General features: G+C 41.0%; 1 protein-coding gene across 1 annotated transcript; it reads right to left on the bottom strand.

Moving 5' to 3' along the window:
- LOC126278745 (sodium/potassium/calcium exchanger 1-like) lies at window positions 1-24,097 on the bottom strand. The gene is made up of 3 exons (XM_049979022.1): window positions 24,083-24,097; window positions 12,879-13,013; window positions 1-804 (listed from the first exon to the last, which is right to left on the bottom strand). The coding sequence occupies exons 1-3, from the start codon at window positions 24,095-24,097 to the stop codon at window positions 1-3; spliced, it is 954 nt and encodes a 317-aa protein (XP_049834979.1).
- Window positions 24,098-24,493: the final 396 nt, after the last annotated feature.

The following is a 24,493-nucleotide window of genomic DNA, read 5'->3' as shown; positions in this document are numbered from 1 at the left end:
TCAGTGGGTGCAAGCGGCACCCGAGGGTTGGTTACAGGGTCTCTCAGCTGCCCGTTCCACCACCTCTACATGGACTTCCTCCATGTTGGCAGCATCCATGGTACTCTCGGCTGCGTTCACCTCTACGTCTTGATGGGCTTGTTCCACCTTGGCAGCATTCAGGAGGCCCATAGCTCCCCCTTCCTCCTCACCTCCACTTTCTGGGTCAATATCAGAAACGTCCAAGACACCCTCATTTGCCCCTTCTTCAGTCTCTCCTAACGCTTCACATATCTTGGCAGCACCCAAAAGACCTTCAGTTGCCTCCTCCTCTAAATCTCGATGGGCTTCTTCCATCTTTCCAGCATTTACTGCACTCTCAGCCTCCCATTTCTCCTCATCTCCACATGCTGGGCCAATATCAGAAACGTCTACGACACCCTCATTTGCCCCTTCCTCAGTCTCTCCAAACGCTTCACGCATCTTGGCTGCACCCAAGAGACTTTCAGTTGCCTCTTCCTCTAAATGCTGATGGGCTTCTTCTTTCACTACACTTTCAGTTGCCCCTTCCTCCTCATCTCCATATGCAGCACCAATCTCAGCAGTATACACGAGACCCTCATCTTCCCCTTCCTCAATCTCTCCACATGCTTCACCCATCTTGGCAGCGTCCATGAGACTCTCGTGTTCCTCCTCCTCTAATTCTTGGCAGTCTTGTTCTATCTTGACAGCATCCACAAGAGGCTCAGCTACTCTCTCCTCCTCTTGAGCCATCTTGGCACCGTCCACCTTGGCAACCACGATAGTGTTAGGTGCTTGGTTAAACTAGAAACAACATTATACAGTAGAACTTACATTATGAAATAATAATAATTGGTAAGAGTTTTCAGACATTGCAGTGAACAAAAGGTTTATATGGAGCATCACAGTTTTACTTCAGAGTCAAAAGAAATTCAGAATTTGTATAGTAGTGATAATGTTTAATAGGTAGTAATAAGATATTGGAATATTATTACTGCACAGGCATTAGAAGCTGATGACTTACGTATGGTATGGGAAAGAGGGTCTTCCACTATCACCGACTTCACAATAATGTAGCGCTAAGATTCTCATACGGGCAACACGACTGTAACTAAAAAGTCTCAGGCCAACTGAAGAACGGGATGCAACCCGTCCGCTCTGACCAATGACGTCAGAATTTTCCAGAGTTTATGTACTACACAGATTTAACAGCTGAGACAAGTGTTGATAAACTAACGAATGCATGAGAGGAAAACATGTGGTAGACATATATAACGTCCAGTAATATTTGGACCATAATGTTAAGGATATCGCTTGTTTGAGTCCTGGTACTTCTGTAAAAAATAAAGGAAAAAGAAGGATAGAAGTAGTGGTAGCATAGAATACCTCAGTTGACATATATATCAGTTGTATCTCGAAATTCAGTCGATATGTATTGGTTAATTGCAGTATGGGATACGAATTTAACGTACGTCGATTTCTTCGTCTTCGTTAGCGATGGTATCCTATTCTTCAGTTGAACTGTATAGATCAAGTGAAGTACGGGATACAAATTTGAAAGGTGTTGTTTCTTTCGTCTCCGCTACTACAAACATTCTGCTCCTACGTAGATAGTATTACTATCGAAGGCGGAAAGATCTACATACATGATACTTGCATCCCATTCTTCAGTTGACCTATATAGGTCAACTGAAGAAAAAGATACTACTGCTAATGCAAACGAGGAAATCTACGTACTTAAAATTGGCTACCTGTTGACCGATGTAGGTCAAATGAACTATGGGATATAATTTTTTTTTGGTTTCGATACTAATAGTATCGACTGAAATCTACCACAGTTTTGCTATCGACGTCAAGAAAACCAATAGCAGTCAAAATTTTATCCCATTCTTCAGTTATGCTATATAGGTCAGCTGAAGAATATGATACTAATTAGTATTAGCGAATGGGAAATAACGACAATTCAGCTGACCAATATGAGTAATTCACATCAATGTTGGACATGTCGCTGTTTTCATCTAACTAGAACCAGTATCCGGTACTTCAGTTGACCTGTGTATGTCAACTGAAGTACGGGACACAAATTTTACGTATGTCGGTCTTTTTGCCTGCAGTAGTGCTAGTATAGACTCAGAAAATGATACTAAGACCCGACGAAGGACTGTCTCAGTTACAAGCGTTATGTGGTTTAGGGATTCGCAAATGATGCAGAAGTCCCCATTTGCTCTTATCCCCTGTCCTTTCAAAGCCTCTCAGATTGTGCATTAACAAGATAGAGGTTTGAAAACCAGATTTTAAACTCGTATTCCTTTCCAGGATCAGTTATGGCCTATATCCATACTTTGTTGGGTATAAACGGCTAATTGAAACTGAAGAAGCTGCAGAAAGATTGAAATCTGGAAAAAAGGTCAGAGGTAAGTACATTACCCACTGAGAAATGAGAAGCATTGCATTACAAGACGAATGGAAAACTTGAACACATGAAATAGAGAGGAGAGATGAAAATCAAATGGGCAAAATATTATTTCCAAAAGAATGCTTGCCTAATTCACCAGCTGCTGCTTTTAACTGTTTAAAGAAGAAAATTAAAAAAGAAAAACAAGAAATGAAGCCTCAAACGTGAATACGCACATTTAAAAATAAGTTTTGCAGTAATATGGAAACGGGAAAGCAAGGATGGAAGTAGAAGAAATGTGAAACAATAGCAGCGTGTGTAACGACCGGAAAGTTAGATACCATTTATGGGAAAAGTATGGAAACCGCTAGAGGAGAGAGATTCAGATGCATAAATATCAAACGCTTACCTAACAAGTGCACGGAGATCTGATAGCTGGATTTAACGTATGAATGGGTTCTACAAAGTAAACCAACTTAAAAAGGGAAGTGGATGAAGATTGGAAGTTAAATATGTTAGACTAAAAAGAGCTTCACACAGCAGTAAAGAACCAATTCGAAGAAAGACTCTTGGCTTACACTACAGTGTTTCAAAATTGTTCAGATCACTGGTAGGGAACCTGAAAAAGGTGTTCCACGTGATATGTAAAACATCCTAAGCAGGCGAAATACACTTACACTTTCAAAAAAAAAGTAATAATCCCATACCCAGCCAGACCAAATGCTCACAAGTTTCAAAGTTAACGGAATAGTCACGAAAAATCTAATAAGAATTAATGAAGGCATTGGTAGCGGAGGTTTCGCGAAAGTATGAGTACGAGTATATCATTTCAGACTTTAGAACTCTGAAGACAGAGTGGTGCAAGGCAAAAGTAAATCTGTAGGAATTCCATTTCTGAGGGTCACAGGGATAAAATACAGGGAGTGATGTGGTCCAACGCGTGTGCATAAAACAAAGTACAGTTATAGAGGTTTCAGGATCTCGCAGGCATACAGCAGCTAGGACGGGAGTGAGGTACGTTTGTAACCTAGCAATTCAGCAAGCAGTATGGAAAGTAGACAAAAATTAGGTATGTGAATTAAAGCTCAGGGAGAAAAAATAAAACTTTGAGTTCATGACATAACAGTTCTGTAAGATACACCAGTTTCCTTTGATTATCAGTTGAACAAAATGAGTAATGTCTTGAAAAGAAATTATCATTGAATACTAGAAAAACTGAAAGTAGGATAGTAAAATTCGGAATAAGTAGCTTAGGAGTTGAAGGGAGAAAAATATTAACAAATGACACAGAGAAGTAAGCTGAGCTCTGTTGTTTGGACAAAAGTAACAGATTATTAGCAAAGTAGAAGACATGTAAACATCAGGACGTAAATAGCAAGAAAGACATTTCTGAAAAGCAGAAATTAGTTAACTTATAAAATAAATTTCAGTTCTAGGTCGTCTTCTCGAGGTATTTGTCTATATTGTAGCCATGTACATGAGTGGAACGCATGAGGATAGACAGTTCAGAAAGGATGGAGTATATAGTTTTGATATATTTCTCCAGGTAAGTACTGAAGATAAACTGGGTACAGCGTGTAACTTGCGAGGAGGAAATGGATCGTAATGGCGGAAAAACCCATTACCACACAATTCGCTGATAGCTGGGATCAGTTTCTAGTACGCATCGTGCGGATACATAAGATCTTTTGTTGTTGACAGGGTGATGCGAGAGGGTGAGTGGGGAGAGGAGGTGGAAGGGTGGTAAGATTTGTACAGGTAGAGGAAGACTTGAACACAGTAAGCAGATTGAAATGAATGTCAGCTGCTGCACTTATGTAGAAGCAAAGACCCTCTCACAGGATAGACTACCGTGGGAACCTGCATCTCATCATACACCCCTGGAAATTGAAATAAGAACACCGTGAATTCATTGTCCCAGGAACGGGAAACTTTATTGACACATTCCTGGGGTCAGATACATCACATGATCACACTGACAGAACCACAGGCACATAGACACAGGCAACAGAGCATGCACAATGTCGGCACTAGTACAGTGTATATCCACCTTTCGCAGCAATGCAGGCTGCTATTCTCCGATGGAGACGATCGTAGAGACGCTGGATATAGTCCTGTGGAACGGCTTGCCATGCCATTTCCACCTGGCGCCTCAGTTGGACCAGCGTCCGTGCTGGACGTGCAGACCGCGTGAGACGACGCTTCATCCAGTCCCAAAGATGCTCAATGGGGGACAGATCCGGAGATCTTGCTGGTCAGGGTAGTTGACTTACACCTTCTAGAGCACGTTGGATGGCACGGGATAAATGCGGACGTGCATTGTCCTGTTGGAACAGCAAGTTCCCTTTCCGGTCTAGGAATGGTAGAACGATGGGTTCGATGACGGTTTGGATGTACCGTGCACTATTCAGTATCCTCTCGACGATCACCAGAGGTGTACGGCCAGTGTAGGAGATCGCTCCCCACACCATGATGCCGGGTGTTGTCCCTGTGCGCCTCGGTCATATGCAGTCCTGATTGTGGCGCTCACCTGCACGGCGCCAAACAAGCATACGACCATCATTGGCACCAAGGCAGAAGCGACTCTCATCGCTGAACACGACACGTCTCCATTCGTCCCTCCATTCACGCCTGTCGCGACACCACTGGAGGCGGGCTGCACTATGTTGGGGCGTGAGCGGAAGACGGCCTAACGGTGTGCAGGACCGTAGCCCAGCTTCATGGAGACGGTTGCGAATGGTCCTCGCCGATACCCCATGAACAACAGTGTCCCTAATTTGCTGGGAAGTGGCGGTGCGGTCCCCTACGGCACTGCGTAGGATCCTACGGTCTTGGCGTGCATCCGTGCGTCGCTGCGGTCCGGTCCCAGGTCGACGGGCACCTGCACCTTCCGCCGACCACTGGCGACAACATCGATGTACTGTGGAGACCTCACGCCCCACGTGTTGAGAAATTCGGCGGTACGTCCACCCGACCTCCCGCATGCCCACTATATGCCCTCGCTCAAAGTCCGTCAACTGCACATACGGTTCACGTCCACGCTGTCGCGGCATGCTACCAGTGTTAAAGACTGCGATGGAGCTCCGTATGCCACGGCAAACTGGCTGACACTGACGGCGGCGGTGCACAAATGCTGCGCAGCTAGCGCCATTCGACGGCCAACACCGCGGTTCCTGGTGTGTCCGCTGTGTCGTGCGTGTGATCATTGCTTGTACAGCCCTCTCGCAGTGTCCGGAGCAAGTATGGTGGGTCTGACACACCGGTGTCAATGTGTTCTTTTTTCCATTTCCAGGAGTGTACTTCAAACGGAGACTGCATCATCAACAACACTACCACGTGAAGGTTTTCTAACATTTGCTTGGCCATTACTTACCAATGGGAAATGGTCGTATTGATGTTATTCACTGAAGAAGAGGGGCCTAGACTCCATGGATATACCCTCACGCGAAAAAAATTCTGTCGTGGTGCATTCTGGTAGCAGTTATTAATTCACTGTAAGTAATAAAACAGCAGTTCCTATAACTCACATTCAATAGCTTCATTACCCTTCTAACATTCAGCACACTTTCTTTTCCTAATCTTCTGTAATTGATTATTTTAGACTCTTATCCTCATGACATTTGATAACACGTCTATTGTAATTTTTCGCTTTATGTTGCGCACTATGTCTGGTGTAACATCGAGATATTTTCGCTCTGCCACTACGGACACGTGTTATATCTGTTTCAATAAGTGGATTATTTTTCCGTAACCCTTTAATATATTTCAAGCTACCTGCTACGCCCTCATCTGGTTCTTGTTCTATGATCATAAAGATGTACTATAATGGTGGAACTAATGCCTTGAAAAGCCGTATGCAAGAAATAGTGATGATAAGGAACTGGAGAACGCTGAGGCTAGTAGTAGTGAAGAGGGGGGAGTTTGTTCACCGCGTGATCAATTTTATCTCGTAGTCAAGCAGCTAAAACATCGGAAAGCCGCTGAAGATGGGGATAAACCAACAGAACTCGCCAAGGTTTCTAAATAACAGCTACATGAAGAACTGTTCCATTTCACACAAATTACGTACGAAACCAGGGAACACCGAACAGACTTCGAAGAATAGTTACAGTGCCTACGCAAAAGAAAGCATGTCCAAACAAATGTGAACAATTTTGCACCCTCAATTTAATGACACACGCCACCCAGATCTTGACCTCTATTATTGTAACGCGAACTGGAGAAAGGATAGTTGTACAAGATACTCAAAGATCAATTTGGCTTTAGAGGAGCTGTAGGGACACGCGAAGCAGTACTCGGGTTTTGGCTAATACCTGAGACAAGATTAAGCAAGAGCCAAGAATGCAGCAGAGTGTCGTAGGAGGAATTGGTCAGTGTTCAGGTTTGGGGCAGGAACGATCTTCTTCGATTGTGTAAAAAATCTAGTCTTGGCGGTCTGTATTTTGAGGGGCGTAAGTATGGCCCAAATCACGAAAAAAATTTCCTGTAAATATGGGCTGTAAAGAGCTCACCTTCAGACTTTGGGCACTTGTGCAGCTTCACTGTTGCGAAACACATATCTTCCACAAAACATGTGCTTACAGATCTTAAGCTACGAGTAGAGTTCATGTTTATTATTCTCTTTTGCTTCGAATGACCGTTCCTGTCGCATCTCTGAATACTGATCATACCTCACAGGACACTGTATATTGCCTTCGTCGACAAAGAGAAAGTATTGGACTGTGTAGTCTAGCGACATGTTTTTGAGATGCTGAGAGAGGAAATGTCGTAATGTATCAGAACAGAGGAGTACTGCAGTAACTTTACAGAGAAAAGGTGGCTGTGATAAGAAGCGGATAACATCAAGAGCAAACCAATGTTAAATAAGGTCTAAGATCGGACTGTTCACTTTTTGCTATCTTATTCAGTGGATACATTCAGAGGATTCTAGATGAATTTAGGGACACACTAGGACTTGTAGTAGGAATTAAAATTGAAGGTAAGATAACAGACATGTTGAGATTTCCTGATGATTCTTCAGTCTTAAGTGAATGTGCGAAACTACAGAAGGAGATGCAGATGAAAGCCCCATTTCTTCCTAACATGCAAATTAATAAAGTTAAGGCAAAAATCTTGATGAGTAGACAAAATACCGTTTCCCAGTCCTCACTTAAGAATGAGGGTGTGGAGACCGTAGAATCCTTTTGCTTCCTATGAAGTAAAACCACCCTCAGAAGGATGAAGGAAGGATATTGCAAGCCAAATAAAGCAGGCAACATCTGCTTTTAACAAGAGCAGGAATCTTATACATCTCGGTTCATAGCCCAATACCTGAGGGAAGACCTCATGAAGATTTTGTGTAGAGTGTGCTGCTGTACAGAAGTGTAATATGAACAACTGAGAAGGCGAAAAAAAAGCTTATAGCCTTCGCGATGTGGTTCTGTCGCAGCAGTATCAAGATTTTCTGTGAAAAGAACGTATTAGGCGAACTGAAGCACTGCAGGGTAGATAATGTGCAGCTATGGATCCTAAAGGTTACTGAACGCCACATGTGTCAGCCACATGCTGAGATATTATGGTATCATTAAAGGTGTTGCTGAAAGGACAGCAGAAAGGAAGAACACAAGAGAGAAACCTAGTACATGGACGACAAAAGTTCCACCACCTATACTGCACTCAAGAAAAAGGCCGGGGACAGAAATGGTTGACAAGCTGCTGATAGCCAACCTGATAGTTAAAGACCAAAGAAGAAGAAGGAGATCATGATAAATTTCGAAAGTGGAACAATTAATGGCAAGACGCTTTAAATGTTCGGAAATGGGTACATATTTGGGTAATTAGCCTGTGCTTCGTGTGAGGAGAGAAATTCCCCTACACTGTGTTATCAGAAGCAGCCGGACACCCCAAAAAACAGACGTTATCCATATTAGGTGCATTGTGCTGGCACCTACTGCCAGGCACTCCATGTCAACGACCACTGCAGTCTTTAGACATCGTGAGAGAGCAGAATGGGGCGCTCCGCAGAACACGCGGATTACGATCATGGTTAGGTGACTGGGTGTCACTTGTGCCATACGTATGTACGAGACATTTCCACACTCCTAAACATTCCTATGTCCACTGTTTCCGGTGCGACAGGGAAGTGAAAACGTGAAGGGACACGTACAGCACAAAAGCGTACAGGCAGGCCTCGTCTGTTTGACAAAGACCGCGAACAGTTGAAGAGGGTCCTAATGTGTAATAGGCTGACACCATCCACACCATCGCACGGGATTTCCAAACTGCATCAGGATCCAATGCAAGTACTATGACAGTTAGGTGGGAGGTGAGAAAACTTGGATTTCATGGTCGAGCGGCTGCTCATAAGCCACACATCACGCCGGTATATGCCAAACTACGCCTCGCTTGGTGTAAGGAGAGTAAGCATTGGACGGTTTAACAATGGAAAAAGGTTGTGTGGAATGACGAAACTCGGTACTCAATGTAGCCATCCGATGGCAGGGTGTGGGTATGGCGAATACCCTGTGAACGTCATCTGCGAGCGTAATATTCGTAGGCGGAGGTGAAAGGGTGTGGTAGGTTTTCTCATGGAGAGGGCTTGCATTCTTTGTTGTTTTGCATGGTACTATCACAGTACAGGCCTACATTGATGTTTTAAGCACCTTCTTGCTTCCCACTGTTGTAGAATGGTATTCAAAAGCATGTTACGATTATTATGACCGACCACATCGTAACAAATCGCGCGGCGTGCGTTTTTAATGATAACTTTACGCTATTCATGTTCTGTTACAGCTATCTTGACTCGTAATGTTACAGTAAGACTTCGGAAAATATCCTACTGAATCATAGCTGAAAAATTATACGGTTCCTAGTGAGGGTACGAACGTCTGGCTATAGTGCGATTGCTGCCGTTGTCATTTGCTGTCAAGGATAGCAGAAGTTCTTTAGACGCTGCTGTGTAATGCAAATCTCGACCACAGTAGCATACACTCGTCTGGTCAGTCACACCTTCAACAGTCACATTAGGGTCAAGAAATATCACAATATAAAGCAAAACTTCCTATGTACTTATATACAAGTAATTGCAAGTAGGCAATCCTCTTAGTGGAGCAGAGAACTTCTGCGTGCTAAGCAAGAGTCAGTGGATGTGAAACGAGCAGCTGGTAATAACTGAAGCCAGGAATACCACCAAACAACACGTGAAACGGTAGAGGACGGATAAGGCAGTCATAACAGTTACAACACTTCGAAGATTGTTTCCTACAAGAAGGTTATTGTATCCCATCCTACACGGTTGTTTGAAATGGTATAATTTCTACATCTAGTACGTTCTCTTGATAACGGTACTTTGGTATGATCTTTTGAAACAACTGAGTAGGATATATTCGGCCTCATAAACAGTACATCTGTGTAAATAAATGATCGTCTCACCTAAATAACATAATGCACGGCCTATCGCGGTGTGGTTACACGACAATAACATCCTTGTAATGGACTACCCTGCACAGAGTCCTGACGTGAATCCCATAGGACACCTTCGGGATGTTTTGGAACGCCGACTTCGTGTCAGCCCTCACCCAACGACATCGATACCTCTCCTCAATGCAACACTCCGTTGAGACTGGCTGCCATTCCGCAAGAAACCTTCCAGCACCGGACTGAACATATTGCCTGCGAGAGTGGAATCTGTCATCAAGGCTAAGGGTGGGCCGACACCATATTGAATTGCAGCATTACCGATGGAGGGTGCCATAACTTGTAAGTCATTTTCAGCCAGATGTTGGGATACTTCTGATCACATTGTGCATCTCGCACACGCTGCTCAGTCAACCTCTGTAGCGTCGCCAGTGAAATAATACGAAAAGACTTAAAAAACAGAATTTGTACAGAAGAGACATTTAAAAATTGAATAATATACATTTGTCTCATGTATCCGTATTATAATAATTTCTCTGTGTAAGTTTAGAGGGCAACGAAATATAACAAAATTATCTAAAGAGACGACAAGATACTCTCCTTTGTTAATTTTTTTGTCGTCTTCACTACTCCTCTTGTCTTGGTTGCGTGTAGACAGACATATTGTGAGTGCTGGCAAATGTAAGCATATTTGTACTAATTAAGCAGATAATATATTTATTAATATCATTGTTCACTTTTATTTTGTAAGAGGTGATCCCGATTTCATGTCCGCCTTCCTTTGAATTAACCTGGATTCGAGTAGTTTACAGTTCAACAATCGCAACGGCCGATGCAGCCAACGACGCCATTACGTGGCGATATTAACTTATAAACAATTAGCCCGACGTTGCAGAAAATACGTAGCTTTAAGATTCTTATTTTCAGTACAACAGCCGAGAACCAGAGCCAGGACGCCGACTACAATGCAATGGTTAACGAAGGTAAGAATAAATACTCTCGCGCGTATGTGGGCGGCAATTGTAATTAATAACTAAAGATTTTTTGCTTTAAAGTGAACTGACTGGCCGAGGAAATTAATATCAAAAGTTTATTCCATTGTTTAACTTATACGTTCATGCTTTAATATTCAGAGAGTCTAACATTCATAACGTAAAAAATAATTTATACTGAAGATTAAATTGTTAAAAAATGAGAACTTCACTAAAGCATTTAATTGTAAATCAAAATGAAATGGAATATCACTTTCATTAAGGCCCACCACTTAAGTCGGCAACAATCAACATAATAATAATATATTAAATTACGACTGCCGAAAGACGCGGGTCCTCCTACTATGAGTAAATTTTTTGTGAGACTGCGACAGCTGTGTCAAAGTAATGTTATTCTTTAATACATCAAATCATAATTTGTACGCTTTACCTCAAAATTGTTGCTTAGCCTGGAACAGAGTATAATCCTCATTATTGTTCTAGCTGTAACTTAATCAGCTTAATTCTAAAGTAGTCTATATCTGTAAAAACAAAGTAATTCCACTTTATAGACTAACATCCACTAAGGATATGGTAATACCCTGTTAATTATCTTTTTGGTTCCAAACCCTAAGTGTTACGGTGTTGAAAAGTAATGTGGACACAGATCTCTAGCAGAATATGCATGGAGACACGTGGGAAACCTATTATTCGCCTCAATGAGAGACAGTAATACTTTCTCATAATCTGGGCCACTGCACTTCTTATGAAGTTGAATTGATAGTATGGAGTGACAATGCCTTAAACAAGATCACGTTTGATTCAATGTCCGAAGAAGTGTTTTAACAGAGCAAACCCCACGAAATTGCATCGAACTGTGTTCTCAATGTGTGAGCAGTGGTGGAAGAGAGATGACTATGTTATTTACTTGAGACGATCATTTATTTACACAGATGGACTGTTTATGAAGCCGCATATATCCTACTCACTTGTTTCAAAAGATCATACCAAAGTACCGTTATGAAGCGAACGTACTAGATGTAATAATTATAGCATTTCAAACATCCGTGTTAGGCGGGATATAATAACCTTCTTGTAGGTAACAATAGTTGAAGAGTTGTAACTGTTGTGACTGCCTTATGCGTCCTCTACCGTTTCACATGTTCTTCGGCGGTATTCCTGGCGTCAATTATTCCCAGCTGCTGGTTTCACATCCACTGACTCCTGCGTAGCGCAGAGAAGTGTTCTGCTCCACGAAAGAGGATTGCCTACTTGAACTTATTTGTATTTAATTACATAGGAAGCTTTGCTTTACATTGTGATATTTCTTGGCCCTAATGTGACTGTTGAAGGTGTGACTGACCAGACGAGTGTATCCTACTGTGGTCTAGATTTGCATTACACAGTGGCATCTAAAGAACTTCCGCAATCCTTGACAGCAAATGACAACGGCAGCAATCGCACTGTAGCCAGACGTTAGTACCCTCACTAGGAACCGTATAATTTTTCAGCTATGATTCAGTTGGGTATTTTCCGAAGTCTTACATCTCTGTAAGAGACAAGCCAATCATAAATGGTATTCCACAGAAAATTCCATAAGTTGCACTAACTCGATTACGACTTTGTCGCAAACTGAAATTCAGCTGCTGATCTTACAGCATTGCCGGGTACGTGCAGTACTGCTTAACGAATGTGTCTACGACTGGTAGCAGCCATAGGATCGTTGAGACCCGCCATGACGGAGTTCTACAGTTGGCGGACTCACAATCGTTGTAGGATGGCGTCTGTAACACGAGTAATATTTGCCGAACCCGTGACAGTCTTACAACGGAATCTTACATTCCCTGATAGTACTTTTTATTTACATTTGGGTCTTTGAACCAACGGTTGCTATATTATTGGATTCTGTTATCGTGAATCAGTCTGTTAATACTTCATGTAAAGATGAGGGACAACTGCATTTTACAGCCATGGCGATGTGTGCAGATCATGAGATTATCTCGACTGATATCATCTGTCTATGTGGCTAATTCTGCAGTGTTGACAATCAAAGACGCGACTGTTTCCTCATCGCTCTCAAACGCTTACTCTTAATGTTAGTAACAATGTCGACTTACCTCATTGGGGCCCTCCTGCGGCTCATCCACCGCTATCACATCTCGTTCCTTGGGGAAAATCTCTCTGTCTTGATCCTTAAATGGTGGATTATTTTCTACAACCTCATTCACTTTGAAGCGCCCAATAACGCGGATCTGTGGGTGGTTTGATATTATAGTCACTTACTCAGCTAGGATGGCATATATCAATCATAAGTAAAGCTTTAGATATTTCACGTAGCATTCTTAAACAGATTATATGTTAAATTAGCAGTCCCTAAATCTATGCTATAAGAAGACGTCGGTTAAAAACTAAGTTATTAAATAAGGTAGAGAAGTGTGCGATTCAAGAATGAATGGTCGATGATTAGTGGTAGGTTGACACAACTATTTATATCTCAAATAAATGGTTCAAATGGCTCCGAGCACTATGGGACTCAACTTCTGAGGTCATTAGTCTCGTAGAACTTAGAACTAGTTAAACCTAACTAACCTAAGGGCAACACACACATCCATGACCGAGGCAGGATTCGAACCTGCGACCGTAGCGGTCTCGCGGTTCCAGACAGCAGCGCCTAGAACCACACGGCCACTTCGGCCGCCTATATTTCTATCTCATCCATGAGTAGTTACGCAGGCACATGATAGGAAAAGCTGAGACTATGTGCCTAGATTGGAATGAAAGAAACAATGTACTACCGAAGCAGTCCATAATGTGCGTGAAGACATAAAGATCCGGCCGCCGTGGTCGAGCGGTTGTAGGCGCTTCAGTCTGGAACCGCGCGACCGCTACCCGATAAACGTTCGATTTGATAGCTAAGTGCCCATGCCAAAGAGAATGACGCACCGACCCAGGACAATTGCAAGACCTTGAACAGAGAAATCAAAATCTGATCACGAGAAGAGAAGAAGGAAGAAACAAATCCGCAGAGACCAGATGAAAACGAAGAAAGGAAAATAACAATATCGTGTAGGGACGAAATTAATTGGGAGAATACTGACGAGGAAGATGAATTACCAGAAGTATGCACAACGAATGTAGGAGGAAAGGACGAAGTAATGAGTATTGCAGAGCTATTTAACGTGGAAACCAGGGAAAGCGAATTCAATGAGGATAATGCGCAGTCGACAGAAGTTGGAAATAAGTTACGAGTGGGCACACAACTCAACGTACATAATGAAGGAAGTTATGAAGCAATAATTAGAGCATTTTAATGCGATTATGAGGAAGTAGCGACGAAGAAGGCGAAGATAGACGAGGATGAGGAAAAAGTAGAGGATGTAGAAGAAAGCGTAAATGAAGGAAGAAATAGAGAAGAGGAAATAAAAGAGGGAGAAGTAGCAGTCGAAGCTTATCCTACAGAAAATTCCAATTCACAAGGGAAATTCCTAAAAAGACTCATGTATGATTCAGTAGAGGATTCGTTGATGTAAGAAGCAGAAGAACAGAACCAACCCTTTCAAATTCAACCAATTGTGAAGGCCTTGGTAAAGCATATCCCAGTCAATATGTAATTGATAGCGGAAGTGAACTGACTGCGATCTCAGAAAATTTATTCCTGCATTGTAACGCCAATGAGGAATTGCCAGTTCTGAAAACACGTAAGCTTAAAGTAAGAGGTCCTATTAGAAGCAATGCTGCGGAAGTTACGAGACAAACAAGGTTAACTCTTTCGTGCCAAGGTCAAAAGATCGAAGCCAACTTCGTGATTATACCTAAACTAACTGTAGATTTGATTATAGGTGCAGATTTCTTAAATGAGAGACGAGCGATAATAGATATGGGGAAAGGTAGCGTAACATTCGGGAATGTCACACTTCTCTTTGAGCAAAAGCTAAAATTAGAAGAGATACCAGTTATAAACAAACAATTAAGAATAACGGGAGATAAAGAGGATGAAGAATTAGAATGGTATGCACAAAAAAGGGGGAATCGCCTCAACTCATGTTCGAAGTCCATAAAGAAATCGACGAAAAACTGCAAGATGTTCAAGGTATTTCGGAACACAGTAAAAGAGAATTAGAGAGTATTTTACGAGATAAAGCAGAGGTATTTTTACCTAAGACTGGCAGATTAAACACTTTCAGTACAAGTTTGGCATAAAATAGCACAAACCATTTAGAGTGCCACCCTATACAATCCCATTAAGCTACAGGAATAAAGTATTCCAGGAGATATCTAAAATGTTAGATGACGATATTATTGAACCAGCTACCTCCACATATAACATCCCGCTCCATATTGGACAAAAACGAGATGGGAGAATCAGGTTAGTGCTTGACTCCAGACAGATCAACACAATCATAATCACTGAGACAGATCGCCTGGAAAAATTAGAGGAATTGATACAAAACTTCCACGGTGCTAAGATATTTTCATCAGTTGACTTACGGAGTAGTTTCTGGCAAATAGAATTGGCCCCAGAATGTAGAAAATTTGCAGCATTTATCGTATTCGGTAGATGTTACCAGTTTAAACGATTGCCATTTGGTTTAAACATATCATCAGCTGCGTTTATTAGGGGATTTAATACTATACTCAGTCCTGCAATTTTGCAAAAAACTACTTGTTATGTTGATGATGTGATTATAGCAGAACCCTCTTGGAAACATCACAACGACACACTAAATCAGGTTTTACAGATCATGGAAGAGCATGCGGTCACAGTAAATATAACAAAATCCAAATTTGGAAGGCGAGAGGTCAAATTTCTAGGACACATAATTTCCGAGAAAGGGTAATTCCCGACCCAGAAAAACTAACGGCAATCAAAGAACTCTGTACTCCATATAATAAGAAAACTCTCAGAGGATTTCTAGGTCTCACTGGACTCTATAAAAAAATTTATTTGGATCGACTCTCTCGCAACACCACGCCTATGTGCATTGACTGGAAAAAACACGCCATGGGTATGGGATCAACAAGCCAATGCAGAATTTTTAAAAGTGAAAAACGCAGTAAAACCAGCACCGATTTTAGCACATCCTGATGTAAGACAAAATTTTTGTGTGGCCACTGATAGCGCGAAAACAGGTTTAGGAGTTGTGTTATTCCAAGAATACGAACAGGCAAGGTTAAGATCATATAGAACAATTGCCTTTGCCAGTCGGGTACTCACAAAAAGCGAGAAAAACTATTTAGTCACGGAGCTGGAAGCATTGGCCATTGTATGTGGCTTCCAACGATTTCGATACTTCCTATTCGGAAGAAAAACAAAAGTATATACTGACCACAAAGCATTAGAATTTCTGTTATCCGCACAAACTAACTCATGGGAGGTTAGCCAGATGGATGTTAATACTACAAGAATTTGACTTCACTATTACACACATACCAGGACCAGCGAATGTATTAGCACGTGCCTTATCACGATGTCCACAGGGTGCAACCAATAACATAGATTTGGAAGCCGCAGAAGACCAGTTTACAATGTACTATATGAAACAAGTACCTTTCGAAAACAACATTACGACAGCATTGAAAAACAAAGGCAAAGAACAGGACAAGGATCCCGAAATACTAGGAATCAAACACAAGTGGAGGAGTAAGCATTTTTCAGACATTCGACAGCACTATCTCGTAAAAAACAATGTTTTAATTTTAGACGAAATGTTGCTATGAATGAATGGTTAATTTATATACCAGATGAACTAATTAATAAGTACATATTGTATACACATTTAAGTAATGGCCACTTTGGACCAAAGAAATGCTTTTTAAAAATAAAACAAAAAAGCCATTTTCCTAATATGGAAAGACGAATTAGAACAGCATTACTCAAATGCAAAAAATGTAAGAGGGCTAAACACGTCACTTTCCAAACCAAACCACCTATGTTTCCAATAATCCCTAAAAGATTGAAACAAATAGCTGCAACAGATTTGATGGATACATTTTCATATTTGTCGTTTTGTAACTTACTTCTAAATATGTTACCTTGACACCATTCAAACCAGCAACAGGACTTGCTATAAGTAAAGCATTTAGACAAGATTTTCTCAGACAAGTAGGACGAGTGGAACGAATAATTTCTGATAATGGCCCACAATACAAATCAGTGCAATGGCAGAACACGTTAAAACCACACAAAATAAAACCCGTTACATATCTAAGTACAAACCTAGCGTAAATCCAGCAGAACGATCTATGAATGACATAGGCACTTTATGCCGATTGTATGCAGGCAAAAGACACAACATTTGGGATATCTACCTTAAAATTTTTCGAGAAGTAATAAATGAAATGCCACATAGCACTACACTACTATCTCCAGTTACTGTACATAAAAATATTGAACAGAGAAAATGTTAGATTTCCTGTTGTACCACGTAGACAGCACAAACAAATCATAGCAACAGCACTCTCCAACATCAGAAAGGCAGCCATTAAAAGAAAGAAAGAGGAGATAGAACAGCAATGAAAAGAACATTCTCAGTAGGCCACAAAGTATTTGTAAAAACACACCATCTCTCCAGCAAACAGAAACACAAAATACATAAGTTTTACACTGCATACGAAGGACCTGTCACAATTAGCCGAATTGCTCATGATAATGCTGTGGAACTAATGAACCCAAAAACAGGCAAAACCTTAGGACTTCACCATGTGAGCCATATCAAAAAGTTTGGAGATTAATTTTATTACTGGTAAATAATCAACACAATATTGCAAGATTATGTTACAGATAAGATCGTCAGGAGAAAGAAGAATGAAGAGAGAGGAAGATGGGAAAAAGAAAGTAGTTTCAATAATAACACCAATAGTACGATAGATTAAGGTGAAGGGATAAAGCGTAGATAGTCTAACAGCATGAAATACTAGAATGCCATACACCATGACACTACACAAAATAAAATGAAAACGAATCTGAAGATTCTTGAGTAGACGTTAAGACTCCAAATATCTTAGAATTGTAACATGGAAAGGGCGCTGAAATTTGTAAAGTTTTTTAAGAAGGCGTAAAACAAGTAGGTACTAGATATATGTTAACTGATTGTAAGTAAAACTTTTTGTAAGAACCATTGTAAAAACTCCAGCAAGGAAGAGATGCAACGACCCACAAGTTGCAACGCGAGATGTATCAAGAAAGAAAAAGACGTAATTAGCAAGACACGATTCCTACATAGCAGAGGTGTCAAGAGAAGGGAAAGAACATCAAAACAAACAGAAGGCCCTTGTAGCGAAAGTGGGCAATGAATTTGCCCGCTAGGTGGAACCCTGCTGGGATGGACAGTGACAGAGCCCTGCAGAAACGTCGGGACGCCGAACGTCAGAAGGGTGCACGGACAGACAAGCAGACACCCGACTTTCGCCATTCGTAAACCCCGGGGTGTCCCCGACACAGCAGTGCGAGCAAAAAGCGGCCCGACGAGAAGACCGCTTGGGCAAGCCACCACTGGCAAAAAATATGCGTAAAAGTCACATTACTGCTATTAAACAGCACGCTGATGCACGATACTGAAGAAAAGTTCCACAAAGTAAAAATGACACGCCCAAACAATTTATCAAACTGTTACTAGGAGGAGAACTTCAAAGCAACTAGTTATCATAAACATTTCCACATCCTGCCCAGAGAAGAACCAAGAAGCAAGTAAGAAGCAGAGAAAAAGCAGGAAGAACAGAAGTTGAAGATTCGCAAGATTGAGACCAAGAAAGAAGATGGGTGAAGAATAGACTACATACCTTCCCCAGTCCCTATCCAATTGTAAACTAGTTGTCTGCAAAGTTTTACAACGAAAAACGACCGCTTTCAGCGACACATAACGATAACTTTCATGCATACAAAGCCAGTAAACCACGAGATTCTGCACTCACAGCTCCATTCCATTATGGGACCTCCACAACAGCAACACACACTTGCAAAGCCATCAAGGAACGACGAACGAAGCTGTACATCAAATACTTGCCCACATCCATCTCGCTCAAGTCATCACCTTCGTGCAAAAACATTCGCCAACCTCATGCTTGAACATTCATAAGATTGTGTGAATGTGTGAAATCAAATTATGCAATGTAGTAATTGTGCTAAAGAAATTTGTGAAAAACTAAATAACTTAAGCACATCAGACAGTTAATAAACTACAAAATAACAGTCATTGACTATGGACTTAAGTAAAAAACTGACTATCCATAAAAATAAGTCATTAGTTCTGAAATGGACATATATAAGGAAACAATATGCCACTTATTTTCTCCTCATAAAAATAAAAGAATAACTATATTTTACTTATTTTCTCACTATAAAAACAAGGAATAAAAAATTATCTTGTTGGATGTTTCCTTTTCTTTTAACATTTGTACAATTTATTAGGATAATATTTCAATACTTGTGTATGTATATTTCTGTGTCAAAGCAATTCTTGGAAATAATTCTGATTTGTTAGTGTAACAATATTGAAATGAGTGTCTAGAAACAAAAACATTTTACTTGTACATGATATTTAGAAAATGTGTTAGGAATAGCTTTTACGTAATTACTACAGTTATAAAAACAATTTTTCTAAGAAAATAGATGTGAGAGACTCCTAACTTTCGATAACAAACTTCTTAAAAAACAAACTTCACACTTAAATAAAGAAAGAAAATAATTAAAAATTAATAATAGCATAAAAATATTCTTCTCTTGTCATTTTTAATTATAATGTGGAAGAATATAAAAACACAAATTAATAATACAAACTAGCATAGAACAGAATAATGTGGCTGAACAGTGCGCAACAAAATTTAGATAAATTAGAAAATTTTTGACTGACTTAGACAACGATTCAATCATTGCCTAAATTCAGTGCAAAAATTAAGTTCGAAGGGTGTTGGTATGTAAGGTGTCAGGCAAATCCAACACCTTCCATGAAAACCCTGACATAATAAGGAAATCTAGTAGTATGTCACATAGCCCCGAATAAATCGTGCCATTAAATTAACCAATGTAAAATCAGTAACGAGTGAGCAAATGGAATACCAGAGACTAACAAAAGAATACCTAAATGCATGTCGTACCTTCCCACCGAGAGACCGATGCAGTTCCGAGGGCAGAAACGAGAACAGAAGCCGAGAGCAGAACCGTGTGTAGCTAGAAGGCCCTACGATAAGGGACGGACTAGACACTCACGTCGCCAGCTAACCACTACAACCACACAACCCGCACGTTTTAGCGTCGCTGTTGCGTCAAGGACCACCCCCCCCCCAGCCCATGTTAAAAGCTGGAGCCCTCCAGAAAAACAGTATAGATCTTACGATAACACAAAAAGGGCCACTACCACCCGCAAGTCTTAGCGTGAGCCTTTTCGCGTGTGTGTTACATTAGGACTACTCCCCAGCCCATGTTAAAAGATAGAGCCCTCCATAAGAACAGTAGAGATCTTACGATAACGCTAAAAGGACCACACCAGCAGCAGGTTTTAGCGTGAGACTTTTTAGCGTCTCTGTTACGTTGCAAACTTTAAAAACATTGCCCCACCACGAAAAGTACAACGTTTCTCATTGGATAGACAGGATTTTTTTAGGCGGAGCTTAAGGTTAACATTGAGACCCTGATTGGTCAGATGGAAACACAGCCAGATAGTTCTTTTTAAACCAACTTCCTTAAATTGTAGTAAGGAGAGAGTTGCTTCCGAGATGGCGAGGTGAGCAGAGCTGTGCGCCGGCCGCTGCCCCCTGACGCTGCCTAAACACCGACAAGGAAATGTACGCACGCGATGCCGCATTTTTGAGCGCATAAGGCTTCACTCAGAACTGCAGAAGTCTCATCTGTTACACCCCTTTTTTTCCGTAATACTAGTGTCGATTGTTAATTGAAACTCATGGTGTTCACATTTGCCACTTTAAGTAAAAACCTGAAACGCGATAATTGCTCTGTTATATAGTTATTGAGAAGGCATATCAGCCACTGTAATTTACGACAAGTTAGATAAGTAATTAAAGATAATTGAGGGTCACTGTAGACCATTTTGATAGTTTTCTCTTTTGTGAAACTTAATTTAAACCTAGATTATAGATGTGATATGGCATAGGTCATCCTTCGATCCATTGTAGAACTTGGAAACCCATTCAGGGAATATTCGTTCACATTTTTGTTGAACGCAGTTGGTTTTTACCATCCTGTATTAAAACATTTCCTTTTATCAATAGTGCAATTTATAATCGATGTTTTGTGAGTAGAATAAAATTTCCAATGGTAAACGTAACTGCTTTTTCGACGATATTGTACCAGTTAACTAAAAACAGGAAAGCCTTGAACCCTTTCCACTAAATTTAGTTAGTATTAAGATTCTTTTACAGGGAGTGCAGTGGAGCTGACGCTGAGATCATTTAGTATCTGGTTATATCATCGCTAGTCTCACTGAACTCTTCTGAATTCTATATGTCATGTATGGTCTGGCGTCTCCTTACCAGCAACAGGTCCCAGGTTCAAACTAGTCAAATCCCTAAAAAACACGCTCAGAGCGTCGTTGCGCGAAAGTGGTAGGGAGACACGATATAGAACAAACAGACACCACCATGAATGTTCAGACCATAACCATAATTGATTAACTTTGGCCCAGGGTGTGTATAATGATGATGTTTTGTTTACTAATTACAGCAATACATGTGTAAGCATAATATGTGAACACTAAGTACATAGTAAATTTTGCATGCAAATGTAAACATGAAACTTGGAAACGAAAAAATAAAGTTATGCTAATAATAATACCCTAAATCATCTACTGAATTTAGTTACTTAATGTAATACCTTGTTAATATCATATAAATTAGGTGTCCTGATAGTTATTAGATTTAATAAATTAAGCCACATACAATAATTCAGATTCATCGGACGGTGTAATAGTTTCTGAATTTGTATAGTTGCTCTAAAGTTACTATATCTATTTTTCTTTAATGATTCACACCCATAACATTACTCCCTGTGTACGTCGTTATTCTCTTAAATTATTGTTTTATTATAGGGCAATTGTTTCGTTTAGGTACCTACCTAAGTAAACATACTTGATTTAACGTTACAGAATATCTTTCTATGGCCTAAATGGTTTCCAGTTTTTTGGTAACATCTAAGTTTCATTGGCAGTTGTTCTTGTATGTTTATAGTTCCAGAACCTCCAGCTTGATACAAAAAAGGCAGTATTTCTCCAGCGGATAACGTAGCAGTGTTATCAAATGGAAAAACAAGCAAGTATTCGACAGCGCCAATGCTTTCCGTAGTAATAAATGCAAGGAGCGTTCTAATGCAAAACTAGACGGACAATTAGTCATTAGATCGGACCCAGGGACCATCATTCCGTAACACTTTCGATTTCCATAGCAGAAGTCACATACACTAATAAGACAGAACGTTATAACCACAGACCTACTATGCATATAAACACGTCCAGGCAATAGCGGTGTCACACGGCATGGGATGACTGCCAGTCTGACACGCGGTTGTGCATGTACTATCAGTGACAATGTTGTTCGTTTGTAGAATAGGAAAGGCGCGCTATATATCTACGTTGGGCTGAGGTCAGATTGTGATTGCCCAGAGGCTCGGCATGACCGTGCCGGGAACTGCACGACTTACTGAGTTTTCGAGAAGTGCTGTGCTGAATGACTTCCAGATGCAGCGAAACCAAAGGTAAAACCAAGTCCTCACGTCGTGAGGTTTGGCAGCAACACCTTATTACAGAAGTCAGACTGCACAACCAGGACAGATGGTGAACTGTGACGCAACTAAGATCAGACTTTAAGGCTGCGCAAAGTACAAGTGTATCTGAGTACACAGAGCACCGAAAACTCCTGACGAATGGCCTCCACAACCGTCGACACACGCGTGTGTCAACGTTAGCACCTGACATCGGCCACTACGACTATAATGGGCACGTGACCGTCGACACAGGAGTTGGCACAGTGGCAGAGCGTTTCACGGTCCGATGAATCCCAATACCTTCTTCATAATGCCGATGTGAGGGCGCCAATCCATCGTCCTCCAGGTTAACAGCGCCTTGACACCTGTACTTCGGGATGGAGACAAGATGGCGGCGGCTCCATTATGCTCTGGAGAACATCCACGTGATCGTCCGTGGGTCCAGTTTAGCTTGTGCAAGGCACCGTAACGGCTGGGAGTACACTGCTTGCAGTACATCCCATTATGCCGATTACGTCTCCTGACAGCTGTGGGATTTTCAGAAAGATACTGCACCATGTCACAAGACCAGCAATGTGATGGAGTGATTTGAAACAACTTAACCAGCCAGATTTGTACTCTACCGAACGCACGTGGGATGTGACCGAACGTGGATTCAGTGCTTATCGCTCCCCTTCCCGGAATTTACAGGAACTGGGTGACTTGTGCGTGCAGGTGTGGTGCCAACTCCTTCCGGCGACCTGCCAAGGTGTCACTGCTTCCTTGCCACAACGTGACAGCGCTGTTATCCGTGCCAAAGGTAGACATACCGGCTATTAGGTAGGTCGTCGTATGTTCAGTGTATGTCTAAAGCCTGTATGTAGCAAAGTTCATGGGCAAGTGAAGCCAAATATATTCTAAAGAAAATCCGTTTGAAACTTACGTTTATGAAAATACTGCTGTAGAAATTAATAATGAAAGCGAACAGACTTTATATGATTTGCAGTTATTAATAGTACACCCACTACTTGATTTATACGGATTTATTTAATTGTTACTATTTGTCCTGTTATAAGACAAATATTTCGACTATAGAGTACTGCGCTCCTCATTTAAATATATGTTCATTAGCTATGAAAATATAGTTGCTTCATAAAGACGTAAAAGTATCTTAAGGCGAGATCTGAAACTCTTCATGGGAAGTGATCGTGGATGTCTGAGGGCAATGAGATTTGGACAGTGAACCACCAAAGATAAAGGAGAGCGTCTCCTTGAGTGTTCAGATGAACATAACATGATACAAGAATCATAATCTTTGAAGTGCATAAAATAAAAAAACTGCACCTGGAAAGTCAATGTGATAATCACAGTCTTCTCATCGATTTTATATTAACGTTGACAGCGTAACAACAGTTCTCCAGAATTAGACCTAGACACCGAAAATGTGTGTATGTTTGTAAGGTCTAATTTAAGATTTAATATAAACCAGAAAACTAAAACAAATAGTTGGAGTATTTAAAAAAACTGAGAAGTTAAAAGAACAGATTTTGCTACAAGAGTAAGCATTGTTACTAATTTCAGTAATGCTTTAACATCACTGTGCCGTTGTTGATACGTCTTGGAGTTGCTCACCATGTTCAGATCCATTATTCCAGCATCAAGGTCTTTCTTCCACTCTTTTCTACTTGCGTAGCGTTCCACATAAGGTGTCGCTTTCTTAGTTTTCTTCCTGCAGGGAAGGCACGAACAGCGCAAGATGCACCGTAGCACCTGAGAAGCCAAAACAAAATCAATATACGCGTAAACCAGTGCCTATACATTAAGACAACGATGACGCCGCTTCAAACGTGGACTACATAGCAATCAGAAAGTTGAGTTTTTTTTGTGGACTGGCTCTGAAAAAGGATTTGTTCCTTGTCTCAGTTTGTTGGAATAATCTCTTGAAGCTGTAAAATCTGCCTTAATAGACGTATTTATTCCAAACGTTGAGAAAAAATGAATTGTATACTTCCATCAATGCTTCACGTTCAGTGGGACTGTGGT

The sequence above is a fragment of the Schistocerca gregaria genome, chromosome 6 (genome assembly GCF_023897955.1).
Source record: "Schistocerca gregaria isolate iqSchGreg1 chromosome 6, iqSchGreg1.2, whole genome shotgun sequence".
NCBI classification, from domain to species: Eukaryota; Metazoa; Arthropoda; class Insecta; order Orthoptera; family Acrididae; genus Schistocerca; species Schistocerca gregaria.
The sequence above is the reverse complement of the archived record's forward strand: the minus strand, read 5'-3'. Positions and strand labels throughout refer to the sequence as shown.